Genomic DNA, 20692 nt, shown 5'->3' on the forward strand with positions numbered 1-20692 from the left:
GAATCGAACCCCGATTGCCTGGATCCTAGGTCGACGCTCAACTGCTGAGCCATGCCCGGCCGGGTAGTTTTCTTATTTTAAATTTAGTGGTAGAGAAACTGAATAAAGTGTCAGCGTTAGTTTTCACTTTTATAAATGATATTTTCCTTAAAATATGTTGAGGGAGGACCGGCTTTTAGGAAGGACAGGTCTTACTCCTACATATTACTTGAATAATTGTAATGATCCATGGTATGTATTTGTGCACTAAAACCCTTTCACGTTACATTTTTTTTAAGCATCATAGAGAAAATCAACCCTCACTGTGATTCAGCCTGTCATCAATGTCCTCCCCGCCCCCATCTTTTGCTCCTGGTGGCCTGTATTAGGGTGTAGTGAACATATTGCTCTGTTCTTAGGGTCAACGGCAAGCAGTATTTATTTTATCAGACCAAGTATTGCTTTTATAACTCAGTGATCTCTGTTTCCTCTTTAGAGACACTACAGGTAAAGTTTAATGCAATTGTTTTTGCTATTAGATTTTGTATTTGTGTGATGTGTTTTTGTATTTGAAAATGGCTATTTTTATAACAACAGATGCTCTTAATTTTCTGGTTCTGTCAGAATTCACAAGTACTGTCACATCAGCAAATCTGGGAGAATGCCAATTTACTTGTTGGTAATTCTGTTTTTTAATATTAATTGGTTTAGTTGGAGGAAAGATTCATAGGTTATGGGCAAACTTCATAAAATAAAAAGCAATATTTTGAATGAATGGCTGATAGTACCTGTCAGTATAACCTTTGCTTTCTTATGGGTTCCCCCTTTCTTTGTAATCAGTTTAATGAAGTCCGTTAGCCCCTTGATTATTAAGTTAACATGCCTGTTATTTTAGACTCAAAATGTATTTATAACAGTAATTTTGTGCATATTATATAATAGCTATTTGCCAGAGGTAGCAATGTATTTTTTACTGGAGAGAAATCCCTAATATTTTATTGTCCTAATAAATTGTAGTTACTTATAGCAGTTGTGTTCTTCCAAAAGTGTAATTCCCCTGAGGGCAAGATATCTTTGTATTCTTGTTAACCATAAGAGTATGTTGTTTGTAGCTCCTGTTAATAAGTAAATGAGTTGGCTGAATGAGTGAATTCAACCATGCTGATAAGAATGAATAGCTACTAATGTCATTTTTCATTTCTGTTTATAGGTATTACCATTTAATGAAACCTTCTTGCCAGCAAATCTATGATAAAAATTATAAGAGGACACTATAACTGTTACTTGTCAAGTGACAAACTTTTAATGTCAGAATGACTCAACTAAAGCGACTAGTGAAATTCCATCTTAAAAGACATTACCATAAAAAGTTCTGGAAATTTGGTGCAGTAATTTTTTTCTTTGTAATATTTTTGATTTTAATGCAAAGAGAAGTAAATGTTCAATATTCCAAAGATGAATCAAGGATGGAAAAGAACATGAAAAACAAACACAAGATGCTTGATTTAATGCTTGAAGCTGTACACAATATTAAAGATGCAATGCCAAAAATGCAAATAGGAGCACCTGTCAGGCAAAACATTGATGCTGGTGAGAGGCCCTGTTTGCAAGGATATTACACAGCAGCAGAACTAAAACCCCTTCTTGACCGCCCACCTCAGGATTCTAATGCACCTGGTGCTTCTGGTAAAGCATTCAAGACGATCAACCTAAGTACTGAGGAGCAGAAGGAAAAGGAACGTGGGGAAGCAAAACACTGTTTTAATGCTTTTGCAAGTGACAGGATTTCTTTACACCGAGATCTTGGACCAGACACTCGACCTCCTGAGTATGTTGAAGAATATTCATTGTCTCCTGTTTATCAGCAGGGTTTGCAGGGAAGGGCCTTTAACTAAGGAAGTTGCTTGTTCTTTAGCCACTCCGAAGGGAATAAATAAAAGCACCAATTACCATTTATTTAATCAGTTTTAATTATTTTCTGCTTATTGTTTTTGAGGCCAGATATTCAGATCTATTACTGGTGAGGCATTGCAGATGTGAAAAGTTATTGTCTTAGAAATTAGAAAATTGAATTCTAGATCTGACATCTATAGAACCACAAATAAATCTTTATTCTGAAATGCTTTAGTTTTCTCATCTATTAAGGAAGAAATATGGGTCAGTTTTTATGGGAAATGTGGAAGTTGTCTCCATTTCTCTGTGTATTACAGTATAATAGAAGGGATTAAAAAATATGCCAAGACTTTGGAGCTGTTAGATAACAATATTTTATGAATTAAGTCACAGACTTTGTGGTTACTCTCCATGCTATAATTATAGTTCAGAATGCCCTGTGTTTCACAACCTTCCTTTTAAGGGGTAATATTGTTATAGTTACTAATTCAACTATGATTCTTTCTCTAGAGTTTTGTTGAATAAGTCCTGGTATTATAGACTTGTTTCCCTTTAGCTTCTGAGAGATTGAGATTGCTTCTTATTGTTGCTTTGTTTACATTTTTATTTCAAGTATATAGTATTTTGATTAAGATTTCCTCTAGCCTCTACTGTGCTGTTCCCCCTTAGTTAATTAACCATTTTGTTATCTTTGAGGAAGTGTTCAGATGCTCTGTTTGAACTGAAATAGCTAAAATGAATTTCCAGCACTTTCAAACCATATGTGGATTTGTTAAAAGTTAAAGACAGACAAACTGTAAGCAAATAATGCCTACATATTTTTCTTTCTGGTTATAATAAAATTACATTTGGGAAGGGAACCGGAAGAAAAAAACTTTGGTAGACTTAGGTCTATTGCTTCATTCATATTTTTCTAGATTTATGATCTGATCATAAATACCTGTTCCAACTGAGTCCCTCAATGTTGAAGCTGTGTAGATTAAATTTCTGTCGCTATATTATTTAAAAAAAATTTTTTTCTTCCTCACCGGAGGATATGTTTTTATTGGTTTGAGAGAGGAGGGAGGGAGGGAGGGAGGGAGGGAGGGAGGGAGGGAGGGAGGGAGGGAGGGAGAGATAGAGAGAGAGAGAGAGAGAGAGAGAGAGAGAGAAAGAGAGAAACATTGATGTGAGAGAGAAACATCAGCTGGTTGCCTCCCGAACTTGCCCTGACTTGGATTGAACACACAACCTGGGTATGTGCCCTGACCAGGAATCGAAGTCGCCACCTTTTGATGCACATGACGATGCCCAACCAACTGAGCCACACCGGCCAGGGGTGTTGCTATATTGTAATTGGTTTGATTCAAGGTTGAGTTGCTCATCATTTTTAAATGAATGTGTAAAGAAACAAATGAATGTCTATCAAATATTTTAGCTGTTATAACAGGGCACAGTTTTTTTATGTTAATAGGTTAAAACGCAGTATTGCACTTATTTGGGGAGAGGTCTTGACTGAAAATCAATTCAGATCACAAAGGAAGAAGCATGATTTTCATTCTTTAACATGACGATCAATGTCAGCTCAAGATAAGCTTTTTTCTCCCAACATAACATTTAAAAACTACAATAATATTCAATAATGTTAATCATTAAATATGTGAGAAATAACTAAGCACCTAAAGAACCTTTTTTTTGGATAGGCATAGATACCTATAACCGTGAAGTGTTGGTGAATATTTAATACTTTGTTACTTTAAATTTAACCTATATCTGCAAGGAACACATTTTCTGAAGAATTCCTAGTCTTTTCCTTGCTCATTAGAAATATAGATCCAGTTTCTCCCAAAGCCTTATGGTCATGGGATTGATTAAGCACTATTCTATACGCCAAATTTTTAAAATGGTTTGACTGGGAATATGCAGTCACTTTGGCAAGTTATTTTAATTTCACTACTTTAAATGACATGTGAAACAGGTTTTAAAGCATAAGTTTAACAGGGCTAATTGTTTTGAAATAAATGAGGTTTATAAAGTCATATTGTGAAATTTTATTACCACTTGCATGAATGATATAACATGACGCTTTTATTTTATATTAGTGGTTATCATTTAAGCAAATACAGCCTAGCTTAAACTGAGAGAAAGTGTTGTAAGATTCAAATAACATGTTATTAGTGTTTCTGTAAAGTTTTATACTTTAAATCTTTAAAACCTTTTTGTAATTCTTGATTAATATTATATTAGTCACATGGCAAATGTAGGAAAATATTTTTTTTAAATCCTGAGAATCCCCGAAATGCTTATAAGACAAGAAATCATAGGGTTATTTTTTTTTCCTTAAAAAAAAGAAAATATTATAATATGGAGTTTTTCATAATTTTTGCTTATAGTTTATGTTGGTTTATAAACCTTTATGTCTGAAAATATGAGCTTATAATTTAGTCATCGGTTTCTGTGTAATTAAGAGTACATATGAAGAGGTAGTTTATGTTTGGACATTATTTTTAATTGGTAGTTTCTCCAAAATTCAGTTTAGAATAAATCCTTTGCTTTCATCTACCAGTGAGGACGAGTGTGCTTTTTTGATTCTGACTATGTATGTATGTTATGCTTTGCCAAAACAAAGGCACCAGAAAGCAAAATCACGTTCACTCAGCCAGTTCCTCTATTTTTTCTATTCAGTTGTGTTGACACCCTCTCAATACTTTATTCCCAGCCTAATTTCTTTTTTATCACTACAAATATTCCACCTTAAAGACCTCCTCTCAAGAAGTAATCTAAGACATACGTGTTGAGGCCTGGATATAAAAGTAGTTAACCAGAGTTAGTAGGATATCTTTTTCTGGGGTGGCAGTCCCGGGCCTGTAGTAGCATACCGCAGGCTCTGGTTTCCCCATTGGCCCTGGCCAAGCAACTGAAGTGTTCTGGGCTCTTATCTCCATGAGTGAATGATTTACTCCCTTCTCTTTGTGTTTGACCAGCACTTGTTCACACACTGTACATATAGTGCCTTTGGACTGTATGGGAGAATTTTGTAATCTGTTGTCTAAAATTATACAACCATTTATGGTTTTTGAGTGAACTTAAACTTATTTTATGCATTTATCTTTATGTTAGACCGCACAACTTTTATGTTCCGGGTTCACTCTGTTTGGTTTTACAGTGTTTTGAAGCCCTCTCCTATATGTTGTTTCATTTGACCTTCACCTCAGTGCAGTAGGCTGGGGGCTGGAGGCTATACAGGTCCACCCACACCCCAATGCCTCATTATTTTCACTGAGGAAGGCATTGTTATAAAAATGAATTCAAGATAAATGTATAACTAATGTTTATAGCTAATGGATAGCTATAAACATTAATCAGTCAACAACTACTAAGGTCCCTCTCCTTGTGCCTATCAATATTTCATGTGGCAACAGGAGCACAGGACTTTTAACATGGATTTAGGACTTTTATTTTGAATTTCTAATTTTTTCTCTTAAATATTTAAAATGCCCAGGCTCATTTAATTAAACAATAGATTGGCTTATTGGAGCAAAATCTTTAACAGCAGGGATATGGCATATGGTAGGAACTTAAGTTTTGCTGAATGATGAAAATTATAAAAAAACAGGTTTATAGTAAGCTATTTTTTCTCTTTTGGTTCAAATATAGATTGATTAAATTCATTAAATAAGCTTGGAAAATATTAACATGCTTATGAAAATACCTAATTTAAGATAATCTGCACAAAGATGACTATTTAATAAAATTGCAGTTAAAAAAATTACAAATAAGAAATATGTATGATTTCTACAAGGAAAGAGAAAAGCTTGGTTTTTATTTGACCAGTTACAAGTATTTGCCATTTTTACAGGGTCGTCTCACTTGTAGGTTATTTTCCTTATTTAAAATGTTATTTGTATTTAAAATTATATTGTTGAGAAAGTTTACAGTCGCATGTTCTCATCCTTGACACGTAAGCCTTATCAGTGGACGTGATCTCTGGGTGAGTGGTCTGCTTGTGAAAAATTTTGTTTTGATCTACTTATGTTTACGTAGCATTAAGATCATCTTACATAGTAAAAAACAACAAAACAAAACACAACAAAACTATTCACTATCATTTCTATAATGATAAAAGTTAAATAATTTTGGTAATAGTATAGCTGTGAAATAAAGTAATAAAATTCATAATTTTTCTTCTACTTTGACTTTTTCTAGATGTATTGAACAAAAATTTAAGCGCTGTCCTCCCCTGCCTACCACCAGTGTCATAATAGTTTTTCATAATGAAGCGTGGTCCACGCTACTTAGAACTGTCCACAGTGTGCTCTATTCTACACCTGCCATACTGCTGAAGGAAATCATTTTGGTGGATGATGCTAGTGTAGATGGTAAGAAAGCACTTGCAAATTAGATTGTTTCCCAAGTAAATCCATGTGGTGTTTTCCAAAGTCTACTGAGTTATATTGTACTCTCTGTATGCCATTTGAGAGCTTGAATAGAATAGCTTGGATGGTATATATAGTGGGTGAAAGTAGAATCCAAGGGTCTTCATATTTAAATATTTTACAGCTCAGGAATGTATAAAACACCATTATTCATAACTTTGTAGTCCCAATGTAACACTTTTACTGTAAGGCATAGTTGTTAAGCACACAGATTTGAGCCTGGAGTCAGGTTGCCTTGTTGTGAATCCCAGTTCTCGTCCTAACCAGCTATGTAACTTGGGTAAGTTATTTAACCTCCCTATGCCTCAGTTTCACTATCTGTAAAATGGAAAAAAATGCTATATTTCATCAAATTTATTGTACGGTACATAATTAGTTTATATACCTCTAGTATACCCCCTCACAGCCAATTAAACTTAGATGCCATTGATTATAAGAAGTATTCAATTGTGCAGTTTAGAATTGAGGAAATACATAAATAGTACATAATTCTTAGGGTTGTTTTGAAAATTAGATGAGTTAATATAAAAATATGTAATTAATAACTAGTTAAAAATCACTGAATCACCACATCCTGTTTTATTTTGGCTCTTAAATTTTCCAATATTGTTTGCAGTTAGCCAATTTCTTTAATACATAGCTACTTAAAATTACAAGTCAAGAAGCACTTACTAAATTACACATTTTAAATTGGAATCAACGCTAATTTGACAAATACTCTAATGTGCTAAATTTTCAAACATTACAAGCATTTTAAATACCAAACAGATATAGATTGTTTCAGTGATTACAAAATGTATTCCTGAATGAGCCATAGTTTGGAGCCAGATTCCTTGAGGACAGATTTCAGCTCCAAGACTAATTAGCTGCTTACTCATCTGTAAAATGGGGTAGATATTCTTTCACAAATTCAAAGCAACATCTGTGATAAGATAAACCATTACTCTATGTACCATGAGAAAAAAAAAAAAGGTATTGTGGATTAAGTGACACGTCATCAATTGCAAGATGTGTTGAGACCTCAGAAATGGTAATAAGTGAATAAAGCATAACATTATTAATCTGTTTATTTTTAATATACAATTATTTAATTATTGCTATATATAATTCTAAACACTCCTACGGTTTCAAAATAAAATCTCAGTGAATTGAGGTTATGTTCTCAAGTTACATTAACATCTAGGTGGAATAAGATTGCTTATCACCAGGACGTTTTTGACTTGGATGTGAGACGTGTTTACCAAGTGGGAAAGGTTTATACTTCAAGTCCCCTACATACAGTCACACACTTTATGCAGATCTCTGAGTGGAGTCTTGAACCCTCTCACCTGGGCTAATTTACCACTCAGTTGAAACCAACTACTTTACTTACTGCCTCATCTATTCTGAACTTTTTCTTCTTCTTTCTGTTTGGACCGCAGCCCATAGCGTGTAAAGTGCCATCTGATTAACTTCTGCATACCTCTCATATATTTTACCTTTAAAAAAACCACAACCACTTTATCTTGGAGATCTTTCCCTCTTTGGTTTCTCTAAGGTCATTCTCAGATGATTTTATTTTGCTTGACTTTTCAAGTAGTGAGACAACAAGAACACAGCAAGTCTACTTCTAAACCTTCAGTTGAAGGAAACGTTATTCTTTAATTGCACCAGAAAAGGAAGAGAGTTAAAGAAAGCCAAAATGAAAAGTGACATTCCTTCACAATCCTTCTGTTTCAATCATTTTAAACTTTTCCTTTTAAAATCACTGTCTAAGTAAGTACAGAATGTTTATCTAATTAGACCCATGTCAGAAATCCAGTTTTGAAATCTGGCATGTCACAGAACATTGTTATTAGCTCATTTATTTTACCTTCAAAACTTTATTTTATCTTTTTAAAATATATCTTTATTGATTTCAGAGAGAGGAAAGGAGAGGGAGAGAGATAGAAACATCAATGATGAGAGAGTCATTGATCGAGCCCGCAACCGGGGCATGTGCCCTGACCGGGAATCGAACCCCGATTGCCTGGATCCTAGGTTGACACTCAACCGCTGAGCCACGCCTGGCCAGGCCAAAACTTTATTTTAATGACAGTTGTGGACTAGATGCGTTTTATGTAACCATTCACCTTTATTCACCTTACATTGTTACTCTACATTACACTGCAATGAATATCCTTATGCTTCTGTTATTTTTCTTCTTTTGTATTATATCTTTGGATAAGTTAGAAGTAGGACTGCTTGCTCAAAAAAATCTGAATATTTTTATGATTCTTTATAGCAATTAACAATAGATTTGGAACAGTTTTCTTGGTGAGGGCTACCTTTGCATACTAGCGTAATGTGTATAACTGAATCAAATAGCTGTCTAGTGAATAATATCCGCTGTGGGAAATGTGTCCCTACTTGCTTTAAGTAGCTTATGAAGTAGAAACCACAGTCCCTGATTTCAACTGGCTTAGGGAAAAGCAGCATAAATATGTGGATAATTAAGTAACAGTTCAGACGTAGTTAAATACCAACGATAGCAAAACAAAAGATAACCAGCAGTTACAGAGCACAGGCCAGGTGTAGACCCTGTCTTAAGTGCATTAGTTGTATAATAACCTCTCATTTTACCCTCCCAACAATCTGTGAGGGTAAATCCTATCATCCCCATCTTATAGGTAAAGAAACTGAGTAACAAAACGGTGAAATAACTTGACCTTAGTCACACAGCTAAAAGTAGTGGTGCTATAAATTGAACCCAGGAGGTCTGACTTCATATCTTTGTGCTCTTAACCTCACAAAAATTGGGCTGTAGATGGGGGCTAAATTTAGGGGGCAGATAAGAACTTATAGGAAGTTTGGAAAGTATAGGTAAATAAAAACATTTTTAAATTCAAACAATTTTTGGGACTTTTTTATTTTATGAAATCTGTAGTGACTCTGATTTTTAAAAATCCACATTAATACCTTTGAAATGTTTTTATTTTATGTTTCTATTTTACAAGTCTATGATTAAAGCAGAAATATCCATAATTATATTTTTAAGACAGATTACAGTCCTGCTTGTCTTCCAGAAAATTCACTCTGAGGTACTTAGAAGGTGTTTAAAAAGTTAATCTATTACTCTGAGACAATAATGTTTAGATTTGTATTCCACTAAAATTGTTCCTAGACTCTCATTTCCTTTATGAATGTTTAAGTTTTAAATAAGTAGCTCTTATCTGCACCACTGGAGAACAGAAAAGACATACATAATCACAGATGAAGCCATCTACATTTATTTCTGAAATCTGACAGAAGCAAACATCTACCATAGGACATTATTTACATTCTCAATATTCCCTAATATTTTTGAGGTTACCCTAGGGGCCCAAGAAGCCCACTGGAAGAATTGCATCATATACTCAACAAGAAATCAAAATTTTGGAAAGCGGGCTTAAGAAATTGTTTAAAAATATGAACAACGACTGACCTGATGAATGTGTTTTCTTCTACCTACTGTCTTGACTCCTGCTTATAACGTGTCTCATTCTCATCCACATTGGAATACTGAATATCTTAAATTATGCATCTATTACTAAAATTTTGCCTGTTTTTAGTTTCATTCCTGATTCACATGCTCCCTTATTCTTTCGTATTTTTACTGGAAAAAATTCTGTGTCAGGAGACTCAAAAGCTTTAGAAAATGTTCTGCTGACTGTAGAAATATTCCCAAACTGCTGTCGTTCTGGACTTCCTTCCTCGCTTTTGCCCAACATTTTGGTCTTAAATCATTTTGGTCACTGCCTCAGTATCAGAGAATCCTTTTGATACTTGGCATTTTTCCTCAAATTTCCAAATTTAATAATAATTTTTAAAAGTGTCCAATATCTTTTTGGCCAAACTTAGTTTCTTTACTCCCTTAGTTAACTTTCTCAGACCTCTAAATGAGTTTTCCTAACTCCTGGGGTCCTCTCCATTTGAAGTCTCTCATTTTGCCCCAAAGTATTGATACGGCATATACAGAATATGTGTTAAAATGTTATATGTTACAGTAGTTCAGAAGTTAAGATTTGCATATATAGCTTTTTTTTTTTTTTTTTTCAATTAAGAGTTAAAGATATAATTTTCATCTTAACGGAAGAATGTGTGTGTAACTGTTAAGGTTATGAATGTGGAGGTCTGATTGCCCTGCGGTTTCCTTATTAGCTTTCATATGTCATGTGTGAAAATAAACTTAAGAAGAGTTAATCCTGATCTGTTTTTCTTACAGAGCACTTACATGACAAACTAGAGGAATACGTAAAACAATTTTCTATAGTAAAAATAGTCAGACAAAGAGAGAGAAAAGGCCTGATCACTGCGCGGTTGCTAGGAGCAACGGTAGCAACAGCTGAAACGCTCACATTTTTAGATGCTCACTGTAAGTATATATGTGTAGACATAGTTGTAACATTTTTCCTTCCCCTAACCCCTAATTTAAAAGGTAAGGAAGCCTTTTCTTTAAACACCTAATTGCGTTTTCTTTAACATCATTTTCAACTGGTGATTATAGCAATGACAGCCCAAGCCGATTACAGCTCTGCATGGGAACTTCCTTTCACTTACGCAGATTTCTTACCTTGGCGATTAAGGCTCCTCAACTTGAATGCCTTCCATTGACCAGCTTCCCCAGCAAGTTATCCTTGCTTGGGATTTTTTTCTGTTACAAAAAAACAAAAAAGTGTGGTGTGTGTTTTCTTATTATTCTTGATTCCTACAATTTAAAATGAGTGAATGTTTTATTTGCTTAAATGTAGTCAACCCTCTCATTAAACTTTGTCCCTGTACTAGCACTTTTAGGTTGTGTGTTTCAGTTTTGTTTTTTCCCCCCCAAAGATTCACACACTCCTTCTTGTGCCGAGTTAGGGGTTCCCCCTCCCAACTTCTGGTATCTCTCCCATGAACGTTGTCAGGTTTTGTTGCTGCTGGGTCTTTTTCCTATGTCTTTTAATGTTGTTATTGTTGTTTTCAGTGTCAATGATTTTAAATAAAGTATTTGAAAGGTATTTTTAGAGTCGATATTTAATATACACATTAGGTATTACTAAAATGTCCCTTCCTCCCTTCAGCTCTAAGTTTAGTGGGTGTTACTTTTTGTATGAGTGTGTAGTTTTGAATTTGCCAGCCCTTGGTTGTGTTTGACCCAGCAAATGGTATCAAGTTTACACTAATTTTCACAGACGTTCTTGTGGATTTGCTGGAGTCTCTTTAGAACTAACACATCCTGTATTCTCTCAACACCAGCTACTTAAACAATGAAGAGAGATCTAAGGTAATCTAAGAGAGGTGATTTTAAAAGGAAAGGGTCCATTCTCCAATCTTCCCTCTCTTGGTCCAAAATTACTATAATGTCAGACTGGGCATTCTTCACCTCCAGGCGAATGTGTTTGGTGTTCCTCCTGGACCATGACTGCGGAACTGCCCTGGATGGGAGCCCCGAGGAGGACTGCACAGGCTGGCATCTCCTGAACTCTGTGTGTTTTGTGAGACAGCCTGGCCTGTGACTGGGGCCCCCAACTTTCAGAGCATTCCTTTGCCCCGCCTTCCATTAAGGCTGGGAGAGGTTTGAATGTTCTGTCTTCTCCAACTGCTAAAAGGAGACTATTCTGACTTCTTGACTTACTTTCTCCTAAGATCCAGTCAGAGAAATGAAAGTTTTGATGACTGTGTTTTACTCAGGGAGACAAGTTTAAGTAAATCAGAAGCCATCTGGGGCTAGGTGGTATGAATCAGCAAAAAGTTATCTTAGGTTCATGGCCCATTAGAAAGAGAAAGACCTCATCTGGAACTTAAGTACACCAGTATCATTTTGCTCCCTTTCTAAGGTGAAAAACAGACCATCGCCTGTAGGAAAGTTTCCCTAACAATGCTGAATCTTGCTTCACTTTTTAAATCCCACCCTAATCTCTTTTTCACAAGAGACCTTGAGAAATGCCCCCTGTGTAAATGTTCAAAACACAAATGACGTTGTCCTCATTTCTCTGTAAACCCACTTCCCCAAAACAAAAGAAAAAGTTCTGTTTTCATTGAATTAATTAAAATCGTGTTCCTTCCAGGTGAGTGTTTTTATGGTTGGTTAGAACCTTTGTTGGCCAGAATAGCTGAGAACTACACTGCTGTTGTGAGTCCAGACATCGCATCCATAGATATGAACACGTTTGAATTCAACAAACCTTCTCCTTACGGAGGTAACCATAACCGCGGAAATTTTGACTGGAGCCTTTCGTTCGGCTGGGAAGCACTCCCTGATCATGAGAAGCAAAGAAGGAAAGATGAAACCTACCCAATTAAGTAAGATGATTGCTCACAAAGTCATATATGTATATGTATATATAGAGATATATTTCAATTATTTGAAGATGTATACAGGCCTTGCTTTTTACAGTAATTGCCTCCAAGGTAATTCACCCTAACAAAATAAAGAATACACACATACCAGATGTAGCGAATAGAGAATTCATTTATTTATGTACTTACACATGATGCTACTAAGTAAGAGCTAGAATTAAGTGAGCTATTACGCCTTCTTCATAATTATTACTTAAGAATCTTTAAGCTCGGTTAGAAGATACTTAATAATTTTATTCTGTTGAGGAAGGTTACTTAAAGTACCCCCTCCCCAACTTGACTTTGAAGGTAGAATTTTTAGTTTTTACTAATCTATGTAAGGGCTTTGAAATTCAAAATCTCTCTTTAATATGCTTGCAAATTTGATTCAGTTCTTTAAATATGTTCTTTTTTCTTACTTGGGTTTTATTATATATAATAAAGTTTGACAATGGATTATTTTTCAGAACACCCACTTTTGCAGGAGGTCTTTTTTCCATATCAAAAGAATACTTTGAATATATTGGAACTTATGATGAAGAAATGGAAATCTGGGGAGGTGAAAACATAGAAATGTCTTTCAGAGTAAGTTAAGTTTATAAACATAGCATACATATAAAACAATGAAATATATATTTAGTTCTAATGGGGTGATATAGATTACCATGGATGTGTGCAGTCTTTACTTTTTGTGCTTTCTAAAATTTAATTGCTAGAAATTTTAGAATGGGATATTTCCCTTTAAAATGTAACTTAATGTATTTATTCGTTGCTGCCAATGTAACAAGAGGAATCAGTTAAATGCCTGTGTCCAGGCAATAACACCAATTAATGCACTTGTAGCTACTGAATTCCAGCCAAGATAAATATAATTAAATCTAGTGCTTCAGGAAATAAGTTGATTATCAAGGGAGTCAGAATGGAAAAACATTTATGTATAATTTTAAAGGACATTGAACTTAACTCTTTGGATTAAATGAGGTTCCCCCTGCTCCCATACATATGAAAAGTTAATATGAGAAACAAAGGCTTTGAATGGTCTCCACATGTACCTATTTGATTTCATGAATTCATTTTCTGCAATGACTTTGTCATTCATTTTTATCCCCTAGGCTGGAATATAGTGGAAAAATAACTGAACTAGGAGTTAGAAGATTTAAGTTTTGGCTCTGACTCCATCACATAATGGCAGTGACGATCTTAGCCAAGTTTGAACTGCTTAAGGGCAGGGGTCTTGTTTTGTTCATTTCAGTATTCCCAACCCCAAACACATGTTAGATCTCAAGCACAGTTTGTGGAATTGAACATATCTCTGAGTTTTCTCACTTGTTTTAAAGAGGGAAAAAAAATAAAAGAGAATTTGATCACTTGCCCTAATACTAGCACATACTATTAAACTTTATTTTAGATTTTTTGCTTAGTGATTAATTATTGCAGAACTGATTGTCAAGATAGTGATATAATGATTTGCCATTTTATTTAGAATTAATGCAAGGAAGTTGTTTTTACTACCTCTAAATAAGTATGAGTTTTTTATAATGACCAATTACTTTATAAGTTTAGTAGATTTTACTCTGGTAAAAATGACTATCCGGAATTGTTGTCTTCACTAAAAATTGAATATGCAGGGAATTATACAGTGTGGGTTCATTTATCCGAGACTGCTAGTTCATGCCATAGAAGAGAGACTATTCAGGAGAAGTAACCATATAAGTTATATAAGAAGACAGAGTGAAATGCAGAAGAGCCTTTGGTCTTCTGTGTATTTTAGAGAGCTTGCATAATTGTTTGCAAAAAAGAAGTTTGAGGATTCATTTTTATGAATTTCTAAGATCATTATTTTGTTAAATTTCTGAAAATATGCTTTTATTGACTTTAGTGTACCATTTAATAAAATTGTTCTTTATATGTAAGAACTTAAGCTGAGAGGACAGGGGCAGAGAGTATCTGTGAAGTTGTGCTAAACCTCTTTTCTATATTTTGCTTTTATTACTATCTTAAAGGTGAACTTAAAAGCAACACTTTGATTTTCCTAAAATACTGTAAATTTAAACAAATATCATTAATTATCAGGTATGGCAATGTGGTGGGCAGTTGGAGATTATGCCTTGCTCTGTTGTTGGACATGTTTTTCGCAGCAAAAGCCCTCATAGCTTTCCAAAAGGCACTCAGGTGATTGCTCGCAACCAAGTTCGCCTTGCAGAAGTCTGGATGGATGACTACAAGGAAATATTTTATAGGAGAAACACAGATGCAGCAAAAATCGTCAAAGAAGTAAGTTAGAGCTAAGTAATTAAATTACAATAAAAATCCACTCCCAAGTTCTCATGTTCTTTTACTTATTTGAGTCAACTCAAGTAGGAAATATTTTAAAAAGCTGTTTTTGAAGCTTGCTTTTTTAACTCTTAAAATATATACGATGCCAGTTTAATCTTTTTAAAGTAAAATTCAGTAAACTGCTTTTTAAAGATTTAAGCATTCTCCTTGATGGTATTCTTTTTAATGTTGGAAGCCATTTAGTTTTGTAACTGCCTTGGTTCAATATTTTTCTCAAAGAAAATAAGGTTAAGTGGAACTGTTTTTAACTGGTCTTAGGTGATATGATTAACATTTAAATCAAGGTGTGCTAAGTGACTTTTGGAACTAGAGATAGAGACGTGCCAGAATGTGGCTGGAGAATAAACCAGGAATATCAAGGCTTTTTTTTTTTTTTCAAGTTCTGGTTCCACTACACACTGGAGGGGCCACCTTGGCAAAGCCCCTTTGAGACTGTTCATTAGGGACGGCACTTCCTTCATAAGGCGGTTGAGAGTTTGGCTGGATGTGGGGTGTAGTAATTCTCTTCTCTGTCCTTCCCCTTCTTAAGAGAGGAAATACTTGCTTATCTCCCAGAGTGGCCGTGAAATAAGGAAATATGTGCTAACAAATGTGTGGTGGTTCTGTTGTTATTGACCTGCCATAGATAAAAGCTCTGCAGAATCATGGTGCCTAATACATGAGAACTGAGTTCCAATCGTTTTCATATTGGATGTGGTAAATGAACCTGACCATTTAAGAACATGCTTTAGTGAATGGCACCTAACCCTCCAGAAGAAACAGTGCCGATTTGTGGGGAGGGGGTAGTATATTGGGTTTAAAGGGCATCAACATATTGACTATCATAAGATCTAGTTACCTCTTTTTTCAACTTTTTTTTGGCCTCCAGTGTCTCCATGTAACGTGTCAGAAGGATGCAAAGTCAGAGCACTGCTGGGTTAGATTGCTGTCTTTTTACCCAAGGCCACCAAGACAAATTGGGCAGACTGTATACAGTACAAGGGTGCTTGGCTAAGATGCAAGTAGGTGCTACATACGGCTTATGCTCTCTTGTCATCCACAAAGAGGAGAGTCAGCAAGCAAACCCCTGTTTTTATCACAGGGCAAACAGATCTACATTGTAAAATGCGTTAGCTAGCAAAAAGTCCTTTATAAAGCTTTACACTTTTTGCTAAAACACCTGGGTTCAAGACTTTGAAGTTGGCAGGGAAAATATTTTCTGTAGTTGAACTGAAAAGCTCGAGAACTTACCTTTTCATATATTTAGGTACCAAATATAATTTTCTTTAAAATTTTTCCTACAGACTAAATTCCTTTACAGTTTAATAGTGCTTTTTAAAAAAAAGTTGTTTGCTTAGTCCCTTAACATAAAGGAAAATAAAATGCAGTTGATTAAAAACTTGCCTTTTTCTACCAATACGTTGTTATTGCTAGGATATTACTAGGGATTTTGTTAGGAATAAGCTACACCCATAAAGTTAGAAAAAATTATTACCAACTATGTTGTTTTTTGTGACCTTGACTGGAGGAAAGGTATAAATTATGTAACGTGGGGGCACTTTCTCTGTACCTGCTTTCTCACACCTCACTTTACAGATCATTTTTGGGGTCAGTTTTGAATGCTCCCACTACCATTTCTTTGCTCATAGCATTTTGCTAGAGATCTTTGTCCCATGGGGGAGGTTGTGGTCATAGGAAGAATAAAACAGAACTTTGTCAGCACTGTGGTTGTACCTGATTCTCTTTGAAGCCAGAAATAAGCAGGCCGGCATACTTGCCTGAATGAATGGTGAGTAACAGTTAAATGTCATCTTGCATTTAGCCCAGAAATTTTTCTAAGACCTAAAGATAAATACTAATAGTAGCATTTGAAGCTCTTTACCAGTGCTGATTTGGTTAAGCCTTCCCTTCACTTGTCAATTTTCTCCAGAAATCATTTGGCGATCTTTCAAAAAGATTGGAAATAAAGCACCGTCTTCAATGTAAAAATTTTACATGGTATCTGCACAATATTTATCCAGAAGTATATGTGCCAGACCTTAATCCTGTTATATCTGGATATGTGAGTATTTTCCTGTTCCTTTTTACTTGGTATACTCCTTGCCACCAACATTTATGTGGTTCAGGGGAAATTGCTGAAATACTTTCTAGTTGTTTGCTTTTGAGATTTTTACACTATTATTGTTTACACTACTTCTTGAAATCAATTGAAGAAATATAGAAACCACATGGAGTTAAAAGAAATTTATAACTCGAAAATTTTCCTTTAGATTAAAAGTGTTGGTCGGCCTTTATGTCTGGATGTTGGAGAAAATAACCAAGGAGGCAAGCCATTAATTTTGTATACGTGTCATGGACTTGGGGGAAACCAGGTGAGTCCTGCATTACAAATCCTCCTTTCTCATTAGTCCTTACAAACACAAGGAAGTTGTTGCATATTTTTCAGAAGTCCTAAATCATTTTTTTATTTATGTAACTGGTGTGTGAAATGTTTTTAGATTAAGTTTGGCAATTTATATTGAAGTTGTATAGTGCTTTATTTTGATTTTCACTCTGGCTCTGAAAATAATTAGAAGTTGCTTACCTATTCAGTAGAAAGGCAAATGAGAAAATAATGGAATAATGCCTTTTGAAATAAAGAATGAGATCTTTTATGTGGAATTTTGATACTGTGTGACGATTGGCATGGTGATTTTGCAAAATTGTACATAAAGGCTATATTTAACTGGATTCAATAGTGAACTGCATCATGTTAATCCCCAAAGAGCAGCATTTTAAGTTATTTTGGTGGGCCATAATGAAAGTTCTAAAAAAAAAAGATATGTTCTTGATTCTTTTTGATTGATGACATCTCTGCGTGTTACCACTTTTTGACTGTTTTTACCAATTTAGGCTCAGGTCAAATGTCACGATTTGGCCTACTATGGGTAGAGAACATACTAAAATATAATTTCCAGTTTTTACCTTTCTTTCCTTGCCTTTTACAAATGAACTCCTGGAATGATTAGACTCTTTCTTCCATTTATTAATCTAACAAATTCATGAAGTGACCCCTCCTTCAGGAAATCTATATTTCAAAACCAGCGGTTGCAGTCAGGATGACGAGGTCTGGGCTAAAGTGTTCAGAGTGCTCGGGGGGTGTGGAGAAGGGCATCTGTATGACTAGGTGTCTGTACATTTTTTGGGGAAAGATGACATTTGGAAACATGTTTTGAAAGATACATAGGAGTTAGTGAGTTGGCTATTGGGAATGAGAATAGAACAAGAAGTCTGTGAAGAAAGGGATACTAAGGACAGGAGCTGGTATTTCTTTTTTCTGGGAATTGTAGGTATTTTGGTGTAGAGTTGAAGATGTTTATGGAGGATTTTCATAGTATTAAATACGATGTCCTGTTTTAACAGGATGGGACCTTGATGATGTCAGTTTTAAGAAGATGTCAGTTTTAAGAAGAAAGAGTCTGTGTTCTTCCATGTTTTCCCCTACTCATTAGCCTCATCTAATTTATTTCCAATTGTTACTCATCTGAACCAATCAATCCACTGAGAGCAGATGATTCAGTTGCCCGGAAGCCATAGCTAGTGAACAGGGTTTATGGCTGGATGGTTAATATGTAATTCTGAAATGGGATGGAGATACACACAAACACACGTATATGTGTATATGTGTATGCATATATATGCATATTTTTCTGTCTATTAGAAGAAAAATAATTGTATAATAATTCCATTCTTTTGGCAATAACACTGGATTATGCTAGTAAAAATTAAGGGCAATGAATAATATTTCCTCATTTGTAAAAATCTTATCACTAAATGTAAACACTTAATAAATTTCCCTTATGCTTTCTCTAGCATTACATTTATTTTTATCATAAGACTTGAAGATATATTTTATACATTGTTTTATCAGTTTTTCTCATCATTACCATAAAGATGTTTTTATAGTTTGTCTCTGGAGAAATAATTCACATATTCTTCCAATGAATATTTGTTTAGAGACTATAATGTAACTTGCAGTTATAATAGTGAAAAAGACAAAGTCCCTGATCTGGTGGAGCTAGTGTTCTAGAAGGAAAGGAAAATAAGAAATATGTGATTTTGTGTATGAAGGAAAATAAAGCAGGGTAAGGGGAAAAGCATGCGTGTGTGTGTGTTGGGGGGTGATTTTCAAGATTCAGGAAGACCTGTTTGAGAAGGTGAACTAGAGTGGAGGCCTGAAGGAGTTAAGAGAGGAACCATTTTCCAGGGGAAGAGCATCCTGTCAAAGGGAGTGCAAGGTCAAAGGCCCAGTGGCAGGTAGATGGAGCACCCAGAATGCCGTGCGACTGGAGCAGAGTGGTCCCAAAAGAGAAGTGTAGAAAATGAGGGCAGAGGCATCATTGAGGGTCCTGGTCATGCAGGCTTCACAGGCCTTCTTAACTGGACTTAATTCTGACTGTGGTAGAAGCCATCTGAGGGTTTTGAGCAAGAGGATAATATTTTCTGGTTTATGTTTAAGAAGAAAACTCTGGTTTCTATCACCGTAACCTAGCCATCGATTTTATTTTGGTTTGTTTCCTTTAAATTTATTTTCAATCAAGCCTCCCATTTAAACTACTTTGCAGATTTTAGTTTCAAGGGCTAAACATTTCTGAGATATTATCTAACCATTTCCTCATGCTCTTTCCTACTGTTTTGACCATATAATATTTTAATAACATAAAAGTTCATTGTAACAGTATTTGTATACGCCAAGTAAAAATATTTTGATAATGTGACTAAATTGACAAATAAACTGTGCAGTGCAGTCTAGGCCATTATGGCTTTTGAACACAATGCTTTGCTTCTTCCACTTTCTTTTCCAGGGTATTTCATCCTGGTTCTAAGTTACAAGTTTAGCCAATATTCTCAGCTAGCTAATTATGTACTCTTTATTGCCTAAGTATCTTCAACTATTATCCATTCCTTATAACATGCCTTTTAATGATTAAAAAAAATATATATGAGTGAAGTGAAATACTCTACAGCCTTTCTTACCATCTTTGAAATCCTAAGATTTATTTTTCATAAAGATGTATAGCCAGAGTGCTGTTTTCTTGATCTAAACCTATTTTCTTTCAATGTCTCCTTCTGAAGAACTCAGTTATAAAAATGACTGACATTATATTTGTGGAAGGAGGTAATTTAAGCATGAGACTAAAACCAAGGGAACTCAAGATTAATTCAACTAATGTTTGTAGAGTGTCTGCAGCAATACACATAAAGGGTTTAGAATAGTCTCTGCCTAGAACATAATAAGGGCTCAATAAATATTCGTGCTAAGATGAATTATTTCATTACTGAAAATCAATTGTATTCAGTTATTTTATCTTTGGTATGTCAACATTATGAAATCTTTGATTTGTAATGAATATTATTACTAGTTACACTGCCTGACTTTGGTCTGTGGGGAAGCCAGCTAGCTACACACACAATTCCAATAGAGTGCAATAAAAGTTATCTCTGATAGACTACGGGAACACTGAAAAGGGTGTAATTTTGTGCAGGAGGACAATATCATGGACACATAAAAATGGAATGTAATATTTGAATTGGCCTTTTGAAGAATAAAAAGAAGTTAGCTAGGCATGGAAGGATCCAGAAGGATATTCTAGGCAGAGCACAATAGAGCAAAGTCTTAGAGTTATGGATCCACATGTTCTGCATTGGTAGAACTGTGTGAAGGGAGCATAGGATATAATTGGGGCAGTGGCTGATAAAAGATTGAAAATGGAAGTTTCATGTACCAATTA

The 20692-nt window shown here is 34.9% G+C and overlaps 1 protein-coding gene across 2 annotated transcripts in view; it reads left to right on the forward strand.

Annotated features, from left to right (window-relative positions):
* Positions 1-20692, forward strand: part of GALNT3 (polypeptide N-acetylgalactosaminyltransferase 3) — a 45539-nt gene that overhangs the window by 20888 nt on the left and 3959 nt on the right. For both annotated transcript variants that reach the window (XM_016199029.2, XM_016198953.2), the window contains exons 2-9: positions 1190-1807; positions 6058-6230; positions 10510-10659; positions 12335-12569; positions 13073-13190; positions 14679-14879; positions 16852-16983; positions 17192-17293. In XM_016199029.2, coding sequence (XP_016054515.1) covers positions 1293-1807; positions 6058-6230; positions 10510-10659; positions 12335-12569; positions 13073-13190; positions 14679-14879; positions 16852-16983; positions 17192-17293 — 1626 coding nt within the window. In that variant the 5' untranslated portion in view covers positions 1190-1292. The remainder of the gene's footprint in view (positions 1-1189; positions 1808-6057; positions 6231-10509; positions 10660-12334; positions 12570-13072; positions 13191-14678; positions 14880-16851; positions 16984-17191; positions 17294-20692) is intronic.

The sequence above is a fragment of the Miniopterus natalensis genome, chromosome 8, assembly GCF_054644295.1.
Source record: "Miniopterus natalensis isolate mMinNat1 chromosome 8, mMinNat1.hap1, whole genome shotgun sequence".
NCBI lineage: Eukaryota > Metazoa > Chordata > Mammalia > Chiroptera > Miniopteridae > Miniopterus > Miniopterus natalensis.